The 19,522-nt window shown below is 42.8% G+C and overlaps 1 protein-coding gene across 2 annotated transcripts in view; it reads right to left on the reverse strand.

Annotated features, from left to right (window-relative positions):
- bach2b (BTB and CNC homology 1, basic leucine zipper transcription factor 2b) overlaps nt 1-19,522 on the reverse strand; it is an 84,099-nt gene that overhangs the window by 19,085 nt on the left and 45,492 nt on the right. For both annotated transcript variants that reach the window (XM_064339958.1, XM_064339957.1), the window contains exon 2: nt 6,158-6,412. In XM_064339958.1, coding sequence (XP_064196028.1) covers nt 6,158-6,400 — 243 coding nt within the window. In that variant the 5' untranslated portion in view covers nt 6,401-6,412. The remainder of the gene's footprint in view (nt 1-6,157; nt 6,413-19,522) is intronic.

Below are 19,522 nucleotides of genomic sequence, written 5' to 3' on the forward strand. Positions count from 1 at the left end.
CCCTTTTTTTTTGCCCGTCTGTAGTAGAAACGGCTAATTTATGCAAATGCACTCCAACAAATTCCTGCATGTCATGCATTCTAATGAGGAAACCGCTCGCGATGTATGGCACCGGTGAAGCTTGCCGCGCATGAGAAAAACACAATGCTTCTCGAGTGGAATCTGCTCGGGCCCCGTAATATCAAATTCGCTGACTAACATTAACCTCCGAATTCGGATACCAACAACAGAGGCCCCGCGTCGGGCCGCTAATGGGAGAGCGCTTCTTCGGGCGCAGGGATTGTGTTTTAACCCCCCCGCGGGCACGCTCATCGGAATAGCAATGAGGAGCACGCCCAACGGCCCATGCTGTGATCAAGCAAGCCCTCATCTGTTAGCCTGTGCTTTTTTCCGGGCTTTACAATTCAAATGCAGCATGCCGTAGAAGGAAACACACTCCCCCTAACCTCGATGCATTTTTTCAGCCAACCTGTGCAATTAAATGAACGACACCCACACGGATGGTGGAGCAGTTGATCGTATACAGTATATACATAAATGCTGATACTGCTGACCTGTTTTTGGGGGGGTGGAGGTTAACCCCCCCCCCCCCCGCCCCCACCCATGGGATTGCATTTAATCCGCTACAATGTTTCCTAATCCTCTCCCATCTCAGTTTACTGGACACGGTGAGAATGCAGGGAACACTACTCTGTCCCACACTCCCCATGTCTGTTTAGGACCCGCTGTGTTCTCTGCCACGGTGCCTGCCTGTCTGTTTTTGCGATGTGGGGCACTGGAGTTTCGAGCCGCCTCGTGGGACTAGGTGTGTCTTGCTTCAGACACGCGCTGCGACGTTCGCTTGTCATCCGACGCGTTTTCATATTTGGGATTCAGCGTCTCGATTTAGGGGGGCCCGCATGGTTCTCCTTCTGAACCTGCATGTTTCTATTTAGGACACGCTGGTGTCCTGGTTTTACGACCCCATGAGTCTTGCATGGAGAGGCTTTAGAGGAAGCACAGTAAACACGGCCATGGGTAACTCTGCATGTGTGCGTTGCCTTTGGCAGGACTACTAATTATTCCCACCAACACAGACGCAGATTCTATGTGGTTCCTCCCAGATTGAAGACCGTTCCCCTCCCGCCTGTGGTCTACTGATCGCCGCGACCCCCCACCGCACCAACTCCCCACCACCGAGATGGGCAGGGGAAGGCAGTGTGGCAGGGTGCTGCTTCCATCTGTCTAATAAGCTGCAAATGTGTGATAGTCTGGGGGCCACGGTTGGCCAACCTGCTGCTACTTCCTCTATGAGCGTGAATCCTGAGATTAGCCTGCTCCAGCGCTTCTCAGGATTTTACTCCAATCAAATCGCCCAGAAGGCGGAGAGACGACAACAGAACCTATCATGTTTAAACTGTGAATCCTGCAAGGTAGCTAAATTCCTTAAGTGTTCCGTAGTTCCCTCAAACAAGCCCGATTCAGTATTGAATCTTTTGTATGTATCACAACGAGGAGGTGGGGGAATGTTTTGCTGTTGCACAAGACGAGACAGCCCTCTCAGTAGTTGAGCAAGCATTTAACAGACAGGAGGCGGTTTGAGGTCTACACGCTGCCCCGATGCTGAATCATGGCTGCGGCTTCTTGTATACTGAGCAGCCCAAGGCCAAGTGGTCACAACTGAAGTCCTAGTGTACCCCATACCTGAAAACCTCACCCACCAGCAACACTGCGCCTGGAATCCATTATAAGAGGGTCTAAAGCATTTGTGTCACGTAGGCAACTTTTTTTTTCCCTTCTAAACAACGAAAGAATGAATCAGTGAAGGAAGAAAAGAAGGTTAATTCCGTGTCGGTCGTCTCAGGCAGACGCAATGTGCTTTGTCCTTTCCGCACTGACGCGGTTTATTAATAGATCTATGTTGTAACCGTGATAGCCAGGTGTTGCTTAAGACTGATGGCCTATTTACCCAATTTGCATAATCAGTCGTATTAAATTGTGCGTTAATGCAATGCTGACTGTGACTGCTCTAGACCCACAGTGTCGGTTTTCTGTATAATTTGGCTCGTTTGTAAGTGGCTCGCGGTTATTTCTAACAGCGGAGCTCTGGGGCTGTGAGAGTAGCCTACATATCCCAAGCAGACTTAATTGGGTGTCAGCATACTCTTAGATAATTAATAGCTAATTCCGCGGCTAAAGCAGCCGCGCTATTTCAACTGGACCGTTTTTTTTTCAATAACGGAAAAGAATCTGAAGGGAACTGCGGGGGGTAAAACAGTATAATATGTCAACGGAGCTGGCCATAGAGCCAAAGCCTGCAGTACAAGTAGGTCACTGTACTCTGAGTCAGAAAGAGAACGAGCATTTGCTCTCAGTTTCATCATATCACAGAGAGACCGAGAGAGTGAGAGAGATGATATTGATACTGACGTCATTACATAAAGCATGATATTTTAATTGTGAAATCAAATATATGTGTTGAGAATAAAACACTAGATTGTATTTCAACATGTTCTACAACTGCAAACATTTTATTATGAATTTAATGCTAAATGATATTTACTTTGTACTTTATTCAAAAAGAACTGCTTCATCATTTCCTATTTTGAACAGTTTTTCTACTCAAGAAAAAAATATATTATTCTTTTCATTTTTCTGATCTGGAGCCGAAAAAAGCCTTGTTTTCATGAACAGGTCTCTCTCCAGCCGCCACAGCAGAAAATAGATGATGTCACAGACTCGATTCAGCCCCTGGGACTCCGGAGTATCAAGGTCATTGGGGTGGGGGAAGGGGAGGGGGTTGTCTTTGTTTCATATTTCAGCTAGGCTGCCTGCGTTTTCACTTCAGTGACACCGGTGATCAAAGCTAGCGGTCTCGACTGCGTTTTATTGTAAACAGGCTGCGCCGTCCCATCGCCTGTATTCCATGACTAGCCAAGAGGCTAGCTCGTGCTAACGAGGTCCGGGCGAACGAAAGCCCGCCGTGCCGATACGAGATAAGACTGGCGCGGTCCAGACCCTCTCCACATTACTGCCTCCACGTCCCGCGAGAACCGCCAACATTGTAGCAGCGGTGAAAGTGAACCGCGTTCGCCTCGTTCGCGCCGCTGACTGAAAAGTGGAAAATGACAGGGTACCTAACGACCTGAGAGATGACATCGTTAAACGATATATCTCCTTGCACTGAGATGACACCTCGTGCAGGCGTAAGAGTCATTTCAGCAGTGAACCAGCGCATCTCAACCAAAGTTGCTGCCACCAAGCACACTCAGGCACACTCAACCACCTTCAATTCAATTTTATTTGTAGGGCGCTATTTACAGAAACACTGGCAATTAACGGCTACAAAATACGTTGCTGATAAAGTTTCTACTTGTTCAAATTGTCCACAACAATTAAATCAATAAATAATTGAACCGACAAACAAACAAATTAATGAATAATAGTTTGAATAATCATTTGAATAATAAAAAAAGTTTATCGAAAACTATGATTTATTTTATTTTATTTTTTTAAATTAAATATATGAATCATAATTTGTTTAGTTCTGGACAATTTAGGCAGGGCAGGGGTGTTGCAGGAGGCAGCAGTTGTATGACACTCCAATTTTCTAACATGTTTCTACAGTTTCTGAGACACGTTTAGCCAAAAGTGCATTCAGCATGGTAATCAAATACCAGAAGAGCTGGAGATAATCAAATGAGTGTAACTGTCAAGGTGTTGGCCTATGGGTTGTAAACATGTTGAATGTACCATGGCCAGTCCTTGCAATAATACACATATACATGAAATTCTTGCACCATCCACTCCTTCCAATATATGGAAGAACATGCACATGTGGATGGAGATTCCTGTAGCCAAGGACATAAGCCTGGGCAGTTAGGTAGGAGTCAATGGTGTAGTGATGAAACAAGTGGGAATACACTAATTGGGAGGAGAAAGATGGAACAGGAGTAATTTGCTAGAAATCTGTCACTGTCACTGACTCTAGACTCTTGAATAGCTAGCTAGCACTTATCATAGGACATATGCCATATGTTGAATGTTGAATTCAATATTAAGGTATCTCAAATATTCACCACAATTTATAACATATTCATTACTGCTAATTAGATCACCAAGTTTACTGGGGAGATATTGATTGATGTTAGAACCAATACAGACCATCTTCGCATACTTCACAGAGTACACTTGGAAACATGTTAGAGGATCTTTTTCCAGATTCAAGACAATGTGCCTTCCCTAACACAATTAAAATTTTTGTTATGTCTGTGCTAGACCTAACACATAAAAGGACAAATAGAGACATTTTAACGGTGTATTTGATGTCCATAATGTGTGACTCAGTTATGCGTGAGTGTTTCAACGATGTGTATAATAACTGTTTAATTAATGTGTGAGCTCATGGGAAGGTTCTGTATCTATGTATATGTGTGCTTGAGCTCGAATAGTATTTCATACACCACCCACCTCTTATAATTGCATGCCCTTGTAAACATAGCTCCTTCGGTTGCCAGTTATATGGATGTGGAAATTTTTAATAGTGGATTAGAAAAAAACATATGTTGATTGTTTACATTTTAAGGCTTTTGCTTGCCATTTAATTTCTCATTTCATTTTTAGCTTATTGTACAGTGCACAAAAACTGAGGCGATGATGGCTTCACTAATACTGAGACTTCGAAAGAATGTTTCTCAGAAAGAAACATAAACCTCATCCATTCTATGCGAAATTCACAGACATGAACCACAATGGAGGTTATGCACAATTAACCTCCAGAATTTAATGGATTTTATTTTTATCCAGGTGACCGTCTTCCAAGGTAAGCCGAAGCATTTCAAAACAAGAACAAGAGCAAGATGCATCAAGGATCTTTAATTTAGCTCAATAGGAAGACATTGTATTCTTGCAGAGAACAAAAAAAAAAGAAAAACCAGTTCCTGCTTGTAACCCTCACATGAATGATCCATTCAAATAGTATGCATCCCGGTTTTCTGGCTTTCTCAAGGGCAACTTAAATGTGAATACTTCAGCAGGAAACTTGTAATCACATCATTTGTGTGTGAACACAAAGAAGCACGAGGCACAAAATGAGGAGTGCCAGAGGAAGAGAGACCCTGTCAGGTGGGTAATGACTGAGATAGCATAAATTGCATAGCCAAGTGCTACTTAGCAAGTATTGCAGGAGAGGTGCTAATTGGTGATTGTAACCTTGCCAGATTTCTCTCGTGCTGCTGTTGGTAAGTGTCACTGCTTGTGCATTCCTTTCTAGCTATTGGACTTCTTATAAGAAATTAAACACAATTACACTCTCCAGCTGAAGAGCGATAGTCATTGACTATTCATGAATAACAGTGCTTGAATAAACAGGGGCTCATATTTGAGGAGAATGCTGTCTTGAGTGTAAGTATGAATGTGCATACATACCCATTCACATCCATCATTGTCCTACATCAGAACATGATGTAATTCCTACACAGATCGCCCGATATGATGAATAAAACCAACCATACTTATATATATATATATTTTATGTATATATTTTGTAACAATGATCGCATGCTTACCATTCCACTTTTCATCTGTCCAAACTATTTCCTGATAACATTTTTCTTGAGCTATGTCAATATTACACATGGTTTTTGTTGTCTTTACCAAGTATTTGACAAGCAAATGATTTTTTCTGGCTGCAAGTATAGCATTGCTCATGCTATATGTCTCCAGATATATACAGCAGATTTAAGTCCTTCATAAGGTGTATTTTAAAACATTATTAAGAATTTACCAAGCAAGAAGCATGTGCGTTTTTTTTACTTTGATAAGCTGTATCTGAATGAACGGGTCACTGTGTTTAGGAAAGCTGTACATACATGGGTGTGCCTCAAAAGTACCTAAGATTGCAATATTTGTAAACAAAGGTGCTCATCAAAATAGTCAGCTAACAAAGCTACTTTGCCAAATACATTCAATACATTCATTTGTGTGAAGCAGTTAAAAGACAACCTTACATTCAGATTCAAGGCACTCACTTTGGAGAATGCGCAAAAAGCCTACTGCACAGGCAGGGACACATTAAATGCAACCACTGGACCTGCAAGTTGCAGTCAATGGGCCTTCTTCAGGCAGGGTGGGCATTGTTTTTTATTGATTCGGTGTTACTAGGGGAAATGTGACATACCTCCTCAGGCAAGCTGATGACCAGCTCATTGTCGCTCTGTCCCACCAGCACCTGCAAGAAGTACTCGCTGCAGGCGGCCAGCACAGCCCTGTGGCCACGGAACTCCTTTCCCTCCACCAGCACGGTCACATCGCACAGGATATCCTGTTTCCGCTGATCGTTGAGGCACAGGAGGACATTGGTACAATGAACCGTCGACTCATACACGTACATGGGGGCTTCAGGCTTCTCATCCACGGACATTCCGCTCACGCCCTGAAAAGAAAAACAAAAAACGGGGGGGAAGTTAACTCACAGCGGGTGGACGCATACCGTAGGACTGACATCACCGCCCTGCACTCACATAACCCTGGCCACAAAAGCGCCCATACTGTACCACCACTTAATGCACTCAAAGTGACCCCTGCTCTTTTTATCCTGCATTTTCACACACACATTCAGAATATAAACACACACACACACAGTATTTGCTCACTCCCACATAAACATTAGACACACACACACACACACGCAGAGACACACACACACAGTATTCGCTTACTCCCACATAAACATTAGACACACACGCACACACACACACACACACACACACACAGTATTTGCTTACTCCCACATAAACATTAGACACACTCATGCACACACACACACACACACACACACAGTATTTGCTCACTCCCACATAAACATTAGACACACGCGGTGAGGAGTTTTCGCAGGGCATGGCTGGACTGTGCCTCGCCATATTTCAGCAAAATTCCTGGCCTCGGCCAACTGCATAGTGAGTAATTTACATCAGCGTGGCCGGCTTCCTAAATGAGAAACGCATGACAACATACCTCCTACACAACGTATGCCCAAACCAGTCCCAAGAAAAGCTGCGTCTTTCTGCTGGGGTTTCCACCCTCACACAACCTACAGCCAGACGTATGTAACAGAGGACATGTCCTTACAGAGGACGTCAGAGCATTATTATGATTATTATTATGATTATTATGACTATTATGATGATGATTATTATTATTATTATAGTTATCTATTGCTATGTCTCTTGTTATAATAATTAATCACTGTGATTCCGATTCATATCAATAATAAGAATCATAGCCATTTTTACCCCAATGTTTTCTTATTTTGGGTGAATGAATACATGTCCGTTAGTCCATGTCCATAATATATTCCATATGTTATGGAATGTTCATAAGTTCACCTAATCACAGAAATCTCCTCCATCAATTTTGGAGAGTGTAAACATGAATAATTATTTAACTTAAAAAATATAAGGAGAGACTGATACTGGCTACATTGAAACATGCCAATGAGCAAGGCACAATGGACTAAATGAACAGATTTTGGGAGTCAAAGCTGCAGTACAGAAGACGTTTCTTTGGCTCTTCCACTAGGCATTCAGAAACATTCCCATGGTGCAGTAGCAGGTAACAGGGCCAGACCTGGACACTCCTCCTCACACCTCCTGTAGTTGTTACTCTCCTGAGTGCAATAATGTGTGAGAACAGAGGCTCCCTTAACTGTCGCGGATAGTAACGGAATGGTTTTCTTTCATTAAGGCACTCTCCTGTCACTTAAGGCCTGCCGCAAAGCAGAACCCGTGTTCGCTCTCGTCGAGGCGGAGAGTCAGAGAGCGAAGATTTGTGGTCGTCATCAAAAAATGGCGGCGGAATTTAATTGCCTCGAAAGAAAGGGCCGTAGCTTCATTCCGACTTGCCGTGCGTGTACCCCTTTTTTTGCTGAGTAATGTCCTTCTGACTGACAAAGGCTCCAGGTTTCAGGATCCATCTTAGAGAAGTGACGTTTACCTGCTTAAAAAATCTGAGATCATTTTCAAAGGGTGATCTTTTCTGCACGCCCATGGAGGAAGAAAAACTATCCGTGCCAACATATAAGCACTTGCAGTGATTACGCCAGTTATCTTCCTAATCTTCGTCTCAGAATTTTTGTAGAGCAGTGGTAGCCAACCCTGGTCCTGGAGATTTACCGTCCTGTTGGTTTTCACACCAACCCCAGCACAGCACACCTCATTCAACAGCTAGAGATCTTGGTGAGCTGCTAATTAGTAGATTCATGGTGTGCCATATTAGGGTTGATATGAAAAACTACAAGATGGTGGATCTCCAGGAGCAGGGTTGGTTACCACTGTTGTAGAGGATATCTGCCAGGGGCAGCATTTCAACCATTAGCCTCTTTTACAGCATTTGTCAAAGAAATTTGATCAAGACAGAAAGATGAAGCAGAAGGGTGAGTGGTTCCTGATGTGTTCTGATTAGAATGACTGACGCTAGGCGGTTTTGTTTCTGGGACATCTTCGGCTCTTGCTATTCGAAGCAGTCCAGCGGCTTTGTGAATATAACTACGACGGAGATCAAAAGCGTCGCACGGTTGACGCGTTTCCGACACTCGCCGACAGCGTCGCTCAGCATCGCCGGCTCCAGGGCTTCCCGCCGCTCTCTCCCTCAGCAGCGTGACGAATCACAGGGCTGCTGATTAGAGCGAGCGCTCCAGCGCGCCGCTAGGTCCCGCAGGCACAGCTAGCAGTTTGACGCTCCGGTGTAGGCCTACCTACTAGCAGCCTTCACAACCTTTCCTGTCGAGCGCAGAGACACCGTCGCCGTAATCCGAAACGAGGCTGAATTAAGAGCCCTTTCGTAACTACGGTTACGGTGTGTCGCGGGCTTTACATCTGAGCGTGGCGGCGGCGGCGGAAGCATCAGGATTTGTGCGCGTCGCACTCCGAGGATGGAGCTGAGCCAGACACTAATGGCCTCTTATCAGCGGCTTCATCAGATCGCTCATTCAGCGCCTTGTCATCATAAAGCCCCAACAGGCTCCCGACAGCCGCCCCGCTGCCGGATCACATGACATCTCACCCTCCCCCCGCTTGATGGAGAATCCGAAACGCGAGAGATAATAACGCGCGCATGACTATGCACTCCACACCGCCGTCTGAATCACACGGCGCGTAACTAATTGCGTTCATCGAGCGACGTGAACCAGCATATGGGCCTACATTACAGAACGACGGCGTGAAATGGCGGGTGTATCAAACAGAACATTTTAATACAACCCCAAATTTAAAAAATTGACAGATGTCAGAAGCTTGAAATAATTGCACCTTCGTTCCTATGAATAGCTGCAGCCGCACTTGAGGTGAAGGACCAGCTATAGCTTGTCCACGATGGCTGCCAGACCACTTCACTCCATATTAGATGCTAAGTACACCAATTAATGTGAATCTAAGCGGTGAGTGCAACGGCGATAACCGGAAATTTCATGGAATTTATATTTTATTTTTCACAGCGAGCGGTTCTCACGTCGAGCTCGAAATGAAGAAAGACGCGCGGTTCTCCGGGGGGGGGGGGAGGTGCATCGGTGCGCGGGAGCGCCGCGCTCTGAAGCTCCAACGACGCGCGCCTCACGCCCGGGCTTACAAAGCGTCTGACTGACGGCTCTCATCGGTCCCTGCCGCGGGAAAAAGAGCTGAGACGCGGCGTTCGGAACAGCGGCGTCACGTGCTCCAGTCGAAGCTCTGACGTCACCCCCTACACCCACAGCCGCGATACCATGACAACACACTGGATATGCCTCTCTAATGCACTCCCCCCTTTGTGCATCGCATCCCATACATGTAGAATACGTTTTATAAACACTCTATAGTATCAACAATATACATTACAGAGGAAAAAAAGGTGATTTTTAAAAAATGCCACAACAAAATGGCAGCACAAATAGATCAATGCAATGTGTGTGCATTTTGTATTACATGTACAAATAAAGAATGCAAATATGAATTAGGTGATTTATGTGTATACCCATTCGTGCATACATGTGTGTGTGTGATAGAGCATACTTTTAGAAGGGACTCATGACATTTTCCAAATAACTGAATTATTCCTAAGCAGCAACTGAGTGAGGCATATTGAGTTGGATTAGGTCTATAATAATACATTTTGCTCACATTCCACTGCTGTATGTCAGCTCAATTCCTCGATATTGTCTACAGAAGGAGCTCATTTATCTCCTTTGATTCTTTGAAAATGCCAGTCTGTCGTAGAGTAAAACATTTCCTCCAGCCACTCTGACATAAAATCTGATTCAATGGCTCATTACATTCAAGCTCCACTGGGCATTAATCATAGGGTTCTATGACTAATCTTCTTGTTCCAAAGACCCACTGGTAAAATGTGCACTCAAATGCAGAAAGATTTAATTGCATAGCCTATGTACAAAGCTTTAATGAAAACCAGTGAATGCACACTGTGTCCAGCACTTTTAACAATACTACACGGCGCAGCATAATTTTGTTTTAAATAAATTAACAAATCAGATACGGTTTTGCTGGTTATGGATATGCTTATTCACTGATATTAGCAATCTCATTAGAAAAACATTAACAGCTGTCTAATTTGTTCTGGATGACACATTCAGTTGTAATTGCAAATAAGCTTTACCTATTTTTCTGATGTGATTGTCTCGTATTTGTATTAGTATGCGTGTGTGTGTGTGTCTATGTTATTGCTGTCCCACATTATATGAACAGGCGATGATTTTTAAATAAAGTCTTCTTACAAACCCATTTTGTAATTCAAGCATTTGGGACCAATACCTGTGATTTTGAAAATGCCTGACTTTTTGTAAGATTCCTATGTGTGCGAGAGACTGAAGTTTAAGTGTAAGTGTGTTGGGCCCTGCAGTTCAAGGCCATGTGTGGTTTGTTTGCGTTGCAGATGACAGTACCCTTTGGAGAAAGCGTAACCTCCAGCCGCCGCACGTTGTTTCCAACAGGGCTGCTTCCTCGAGTGAGGCGTGGAGAGCATTGTTATTATAACCAGACAGGGCTTCCTCCCGCTACAAGTCAGCTGAGAGCTGGAGGCGGAGCCTTCATACAGCACACAATGGCGGTCAACGGGAAACGCGCGCACAATACATTACATTACATTACAGGCATTTGGCAGACGCTCTTATCCAGAGCGACATACAACAAACATATGAATGCAAAGTCAATGAGTATCCTTGTATAGTGACAAAGGTTTCAAATGAATTCACTTCAAGCATATTCATGATTTAATGCACAATAAGGCACTATACCAGAGGCATTAAGCATTAATTAAGCAGAGCAATTAAGCTTTTAGGTGATGCTTTGGCTGAAGCCAAGATCCCACGAAATTAACACATTGCCTTGTTACTGGTCCGTAAAAAAAAACTAGTCAGTCTTTTTGTCTAACATCACAAAGGATTCATTCACGGTGTGGAATCAGGCCATCAAAAATGTTCTGAAAATACTGAAAAGCTATCTTAACACACACATACTGAAGCACCAACATAAAAAACAGGGATAGGAAAAAAAACATTCCTTTTTTAAAAAATTTCTTTTTAGCAATAATTAATTTGGGTTCCTTCACAACAAACAGGGCCATGGAATTTTCTGTTGTAAAATCTATATGGAAACACCTGCAGGGCTAAAGCAATCTAGCCTGATACAGGGACTTGGAGTACTTATAGTCAATGAGTGAGTGAAATGAATTAAAGAAAATAAGGCTTTGATTAAATCCTCTTGCTACTATGTTTAATTTAACAAATTTTTATGTTGTAAATTTTTTGTAAGCAGGAAAAAAGAGGCCACATTGAACACATTTATCATAGCGAGCACTTAATTGACCACCCAATGAACATAATGGCCAATGACCAGACAAACATACAATGTCCATTTTGTGAATGCGAGTCTTTCCACATTCAAACGCATCAAAGAGGATGAACTTCAGTTGGCCTGTTAGTGGGTCCTAATATGGCGAAAATCTATACATTTTCAAAGAGCATAAATGTGAATGTTATATTCATATTTCCATGAGTGCTGGACTCCATGGTTAGCAACAAACTGTATTGATATATTAATGACTGAAATCACAATGCAGCTGTCCTTCTAAACCTAAGGTAAAGGATTTTATGTTTATGGATCACAATGTTTGGTCAGAGACATGTATCAATGTTATGAACCATTAAAATGACGTGACTTCCAATAAAATGAACGAAAAGTAAGAAAATACATAAAAACAAACACATAAATAATTGGATCCAAATTCATGCTGAACTGCTACTGGACTGAGATAGAATGTATTAAAAGAAGTGTAGTGAACCTGATTTATTTTACATTGTCTATCATATATTCTTCATGGTGTGTGTTTCATTCACCTGCATTTCAGGTGTGCACTGTAATAGGGTGTAATAGAGAGTGGGCTCTCCAAGTCTTGGCCAATGCTTTAACACATTTGCTTCAACAGTTATACAGAAGGCAGAACAAACAAGAAACATACGGGACCCCCGGGGTACCATGTACAATTAGGAGAAAAGGATTCCTACCAGATGTCTTCAATTACTGTCAGGATGAGCACAGCTTTTATTGCAATTTTGGGAATTAAGTACTAACAACCAACGCGCTCGAAGTGGAGTAAAACTGCAGATATTAAACGAGGCCTTCGGGGAATAAAACACTAATAAAAAATAAATGAGAAAAAAACAATGATGGGGAAGTATCATTAAAGGCTAATGTATTCTTTTTAAAAAGTCTTCTATAAATGAGTACAGTAGACTGTAATTAACATGCTGGTCTGAAGACAGAGGTTTGAATGATTCTGGTACACCAGACTTTTCAAGGTGTCCCTGTCTGTTCTGTTCTCTTGACGTCTCGCTGTTTGTACGTATTGATTATTCTAAATAGTTAACCGGGCAGGTCACCCTGAGATGCCCTGTTGTCCCATCCAAGGAGGCGCCCGGGAGAGGATTGGGGGGCCATTTGTGTCCTCCCGTCCACCCCAATCTCCAAGGCTTCTGCCCGTTCACTCTCCTGGTAGACTTTGACATTACTCAGGAACACCGGCGTTCGCGCTGAATGATGACTTCACCATTTTGCTGACACAAGTTTTGTGGGAGAACATAATTGCAAAGTAATTCCCTATGGTGTTCAGCTCTTTTCGAGTGAACAGCTTGATACAAAAGAAAAGATTTTCATCGCAATGTTCAGTGTCATATCTGTGAGACCAAGAAAATACGTCAGGAAAACAAAGAGAATAATCGAGCGTGAACCCTTCATCTTTCTGTGTATGCGCACACCTATAACCTTACCATTCTGCTACCCTAGAGGCAGAAGGCATGACCATGTGATCACTGTAATTCCAACGGATTCATTATCTTTCTCCAGGAGCGGCATTGTCTTTAATTTTATTTTCCGCATTTCTGCCTTTCCGTAAGGTAACTAATTTCTGCCTGTAGAGAAACAGCACAAAGCCGAACAAAGTAGCAACAGGCAGAGCAGAGCAATATCTAACCTGAATGTAAATTCAGCAATAGGGACGGTTTGGTGTGATTAAACTATGCAATTATCTTGCGTTGATGCTTACACAAACAGACGTTTGTTGGGAAATAATTGTCTTGAATGCTGAGAACACATGTAGGGAACACAACCAAAATGAGAACAAAGGTTCAGTATAACTATTGGAATTTTAACAGGTAAATAGCTGAGCTGATTGCATGGAGTTACTTATATAGTGATAGCCCAATAAATGCTCTTTCTTGTAGTGCACCACACCAGGATAACATGTATACCACTTGGTGGGGCATTCCCCACATCTATATAGCCCTGAGAGTTTGGAAATTTTGAAGGCTTCCAACAGAAATGACTGCAGACTTATAAATATCAATATCAACCGCTGTATCCTGTGGCCAATATATGACTGCATATATATGTACTGCTGGGCACATATGTTCAGACAACGTGTTACCTACACATTAAACACACATTGTGCTGACATTACTGGAGCCCCACACACTATTATATGCATTCGTTAATTCATCAGCGATGTTAACCTGTCAGTTAAGCTGCTTACTCACCATTTTATGCAGTAACTCAAAGACAAACTTAAAAGTGCTTTTAACAAATCAGTGGCTTCTTATGGACTTCTGTGAAATCACATCACAACAACCACAACAACAACCTAACCAATCACACGACCTTACTCAATTGGCTTTAGACAATGTGGGGAGCAATGATATCACAACAAAAATGTAAAAATCACATACACATACAAAGCACATAATCTATATAAATGTGAAAACACGATTTCTAAAATCTTACTGCATACCAAATTATTGATATAAAAATTATGGCATGTTTAAACCAAACTTACACCAATATGATTCACAGGAAACAGAGAAGCCCTATTTCAGAGTAATTCCACATATGGTTTCTGACTTTCATTAATTTATCTTGACCCTGCATTTCTTTGTTCTGCCATCTCAAGAGAATGCGGTCTTCATGTTTGTGAACAATGTGTGCAGTCTTGCCTAGCGTCAGCAGAAATTCTGTGTGATGAAGCTCTGATAAAGTGCCTGTGGTATACATGGAAATATTTTCAACGTATACACTGTTTAAACTAACAGCAAATCTTTAGCATTTCTTCCTCACAAAGCACGTTCAGTATATTTGTGCTTTATGAAAAGTGAATGTTACGTTTTTGGGAAATATATTGATGAATTTCTATTTTTATTGTAAGGTTTAGTTGATAATTTAGTGCATACTTTTGCTATTGATTGTTCTGTATGCAGATTAGATTAGAGGTTTTTATACACGTATGGAGAATATGTTCTCTATAGGTGAACAACTTGGCTTTTTTATGTTGAAAATATTTAGTCTATATTCTAGGACCAGCAACAAAATGTTTTGCAATGAAAGTGAAAAGCGCGATAAAAGTGCGTGATTATGTGGCCGCAGCTCACAGTAAACGACGTCGAAGACCGAATTGGTTTTCATTTCATATTATCTGTTGAGACAAACTCAAAACCGTGATTGTCGTTTCAGTATTACTAATGCGCCAGTCCTACATAGCTGTTTGAGAATGAAATAGCTAACATCACACAAAAGAAAAAAAAAAAACAAAAAAAACTGTACAACAGACGTCAGCCTCGCTGTGGGGCTTTCCAGCCGGGTATCTGCGGCCAGAGACACGGCGGTGACATCACTCTCCCTGCGTGCAAGACGGGCCGTTGGCGCAGGAGATAAGTGAAACCGTCTGGCTTTTCGTGAGGCCAATGAGATGCTGACATTGATTGTGAGATCACGCACGTGGAGGTGTCAGTACTGCCTTTGTCAGGGGGCCCCCGGGGGCTCTTCAAGCTGAATATGCGACTTGTTCGCCGGACTGGACTGACTCAATCGTTTGTCCAAGCCTTTACCCTCAGCCGGGATGCAGTCACCCTCAGAGTCACCCAGTTTCCTTTTTTTTCACGACGTCCTAGACGTATTAGTAATACGAAGCGCATAAAAAAACCCCCCCAATTTTTTCAATTTCATTAACTAAGAGGGACTCTTGTAATAACAGTTCTGTAAAATTTCGGTCTGAGCTTCGGAAGCTTTTATCGCCATCGCGTGGGACCGAAACCGAAAAATCACTAAACAGCCCTGACAATGCGCACGGCACGGAGAGGGCCGACTGACACCGCCCGGGCATGCTGATGAGTCAGAAGGGGAAATCGGAAAGTTCAAGGTAAACGCTCGGCGGCGGTTGCAAAGTCAAGATATGCTATTGCCGGGGTTCATTAAGTCCAACTTAATCTGCAAATGGATTCACGGTCTTCTGGCCCCGGAAACAAATCAATAAGATCGTCTGCCTGCGGTTCGATCCCCAGGCGAGGGCGAAAACGGCACATCGTCAATTTTCTGACCGGTCTGCCTGGAGCACTTTAAATATTCATGCGTGAGGACCGAGGTGGCCGAATCGCGCAGGACAACGGCATTGAATAACCGCGGGACGCGGGAAGACGTGCCTGTGCGGCTCGCAAATTAAAACCGGGGGGGGGGGGGGGGGTTTCAGAGGCCTGTAATTCCTGGGGCTGGGATCCTGATCCCGATCCTGGCCGGTCCGGTCCTGGGTTTAGCAATGGCCGTGCCTTTTAGACCTTGACCAATCCCCGGTGCCATAGGAGCAACGGTGCCTTGTTGTTGTCATGGAAGCCGTGCGGTGTGCGCCCCGTCGTTTTCTTGCTGACGCCGACTCGCTGGCCTCCTGGAGCTAAAAGCAGAGGTGTCCGCCTTCTCCTTTGTCCCCTGTACATGCATGCACGTGCACATACGCACGCGCAGGCACGTACACAAGCAGGTGCGCAAGCATTCATGCATGCGTCCACATATACGCTCACCCTCCCTCACTTACCGTCTGCACTCTAACGCTAACAAGATTATCCTCCCGTCGCGAGACGGAGCAGGAGGAAAACAGTGCCCTGCTCCATCTCGCAACGGCACCCTAGATCTTTCACTCCATAATTGCTGTTGGAGGCGAGAGGGCAACTGGGAGAAAACAGTAGCCTGCCCCGCAATAAGTGGAGCTGATGGCAACAAAGACATCAAACAAGACCCAGAAGCAGAGAGAATAAAGAGCTTCTAATTGCGTTTTCAGCGCAGATCAGCCTGAGATATATATCTACTGTATGCAATGAAAATTTCAGCTTTTGAATATTCATCATGTAAATGAATTCATTTAGGCAAACTCTCAAAGGTACAAAAGGAGAGAGATCAATGCCTGTAAGTGTTGGAACAAGGAACACCCAACTGCGAAAGCTGAAGAGATGCAAGGGGCCATGCTAACATTTGAACAATTTTTTAATGTATGTAATTAAATCAAAATAAAATGGAAAAACAATCTTTCTAGTGATCACAATAGGCAATACAATGTGAAAAACATACATTGCAGAATTCTGTTCAAAATGATGTCGTTTGCATTCTGATATGAAAGGTTGGCACCATAATATAATCTGATAATGCGATGCCTTCAAATGAACATCAGGCCAGGAGTCAGTGGCACATCTCAGCCAGCTTCTGTCATCACGGCGCTGTTATCTATGCCATGAAACCCGCAGGACTTGAAAGACTCTTGCACGGAGAATGTGAGACTTTACGTGCGTTTTACGCTCATGGGATGAAAGGATCAGATCCACAATCGTGGCATTTTAGATCAGAGACACGTCAGAGCCCTTCATCCCGGACAGGCGTATAGCGGGGTATAGCGCTCGGCACGCAAATCAATACAGCAAACACGCTCCGGGGTCGCCATCTTGGTTCAACAAACAGGGAACATAATGCCATGCTCCATTAAGATCATCAAAGGAAAACGCTAACAAATTAAGCTGCAAAATGCACAGCGGCCTATGCAGTGAGATCTATGAGCGGCCTGGGTGATCCAGCCCTCACAGATGCGGTACTGATGTCTCTGAAACACACTGGGCTAATGCAAACATTCTCGCTTATATTACTGCAAATGTGACAATCGACACTTTAAAACGATGTGAGAAATGAAATAGACGCCTGCCAGTGAAGCTCAGTAGAGGAGAAACTAAGCAACACCACGCATGGTGTTCACTCAAAGCACTTGCAATTGCATGAACCTGGAGAAAGCGATGAGGATATATGCAAATCAGGTGCAACCTAAGCATTAACATTAAATGCAAAGGTGTGAATGCCAGCTCAGTGAAGTATGATTCCTCAAGGATTTTCACTTTTTTTCTCTCATAGGGTATTTGATGTTTCAAAAAATTCTACACAATGACTACACAATGCCTGCTTTGTTGTTACAGTTCTATATATACTGTCAGAACTGCCTCAGCAAAAACAAACAAAAAAAAAACAAACAAAAAAAAAAAAACAGATATTCTAAACCATATTTCTAGTGAACTGAGAATGAAAAAAAGTACTCACATCACTTCCTGTAATGAAACATAAGCTAGGTCGCTAACATTTGTTCTGTTCAAAGAATACAGATGAACGCAGCATTACCTCAAAATGATAGCTTAGCAGACAAAATCATTCTTCACTCTGTCTTCAACTCACTTCAACGCCGTGGCAATAAATTTCCAGTCACCAGTAGGGTACAAATTTAGTCTCACGGCAGCGCAGCAGGTATTCCACCAAAAAGACAACACAGCAGTATCGGGACCCGGAGCAGGAGCAGGAGCGTTTTCATATTTCACAGTGTACGAAGGAGTGACAGTGTGCTGGAGTATTTCGGGCCCCTGGCTGATAAAATGCAGCTTGCATGAATCATGACTTCCCACATTGTGGGTCAGAAACCAGAGTGAGTCATAGTAGCTTTTAATATGGTAACAGACGAGACATGTGACAGAAACACCAGGCTATCTATAGCGCTATCCTTTACCTCCAGCAGGGGTCTAAAATAAAAATAATACAGGACTCCGAGTTGTTATCATGTAAAGAGCTTGCTTCATTCATCAGCGTGCTTAAACTTCAGATAATCTGATGCTTCAGTCAGCTGTGGTGTACTTCACTTCAAATGATCATTGTTTCACATCACTTTTTCATACAGCATTATAAATGATAAGACGATGTTTCAGCTTGCTAAATGGCCCATTGTAGAGAGAGGAAGAATCAAACAACAGTCTGTTACTTCTTAACATTTAAATGCCCGTCTGTTCCACCCACTCTGGCAAAAGCTGTATGTAATATGCGACATTCGCACATTTCACCCATGTAAGATGCACTTGTGGGTGCCCTTAAGCCACAAGGGTTAGCAACAGTGATTAGTCAGTCTCATGCCTAGAGTTACTTGATTACGGAGGTTTAATACAGCAAACCACAGCAGAGGGCATTATAACACAGTGTGCATGCTAACAGACATGTACTCTGGTATCTATGTATATTATACAGCATTGCAGTGTGGGTTTCTTCTAACTGTGCATCAACATTCAGGTATATCTCATTTTGGGCATTCTGACAGAAATACTGTAATATATAGGAGTGGACCAAATGCATCCGAATCAACCTAGTGAGACGTAATGAGAAAATCATCTGGCTCAAATCTTGTGGTAGTCATTAACGTCTGGATAAGCACTGGAATCAGAATTCTCTAATTGAACTCTGATTGAACTACACTTAGTGATATTAAATATAAGATGCATAATCAAATGGTTTTTAATGCACATTTGGAAACATATTTTGAATACATAAGAAATAACACGCCATCATATGAGAGGAAAGACACCATATTATTACTAGGGAGACATGAAATATATGATTCTTATATTCTTATATGGTTTAGCACACATAAATATACAGTATATTTTCAGATATATAAGGGATCTAAGGGAGGGTAATTAACCTAATTAATTCACCTGCAATAAAACATACTCAATGTAGCGCCTACTTTGAGGAACATATTTATATATATTTAATTATATATTTGGTGTGTACAGGATGCATGTTCCATTACAGTACCAACTTTCAAAAACAAAATTGGAAAGAGGAACTGTCTTACACACATTATTTATTTATTTATTTTTGCTTTGCGGGGAGCT

This window comes from Anguilla rostrata, chromosome 6 (genome assembly GCF_018555375.3).
Source record: "Anguilla rostrata isolate EN2019 chromosome 6, ASM1855537v3, whole genome shotgun sequence".
Classification (NCBI taxonomy): domain Eukaryota; kingdom Metazoa; phylum Chordata; class Actinopteri; order Anguilliformes; family Anguillidae; genus Anguilla; species Anguilla rostrata.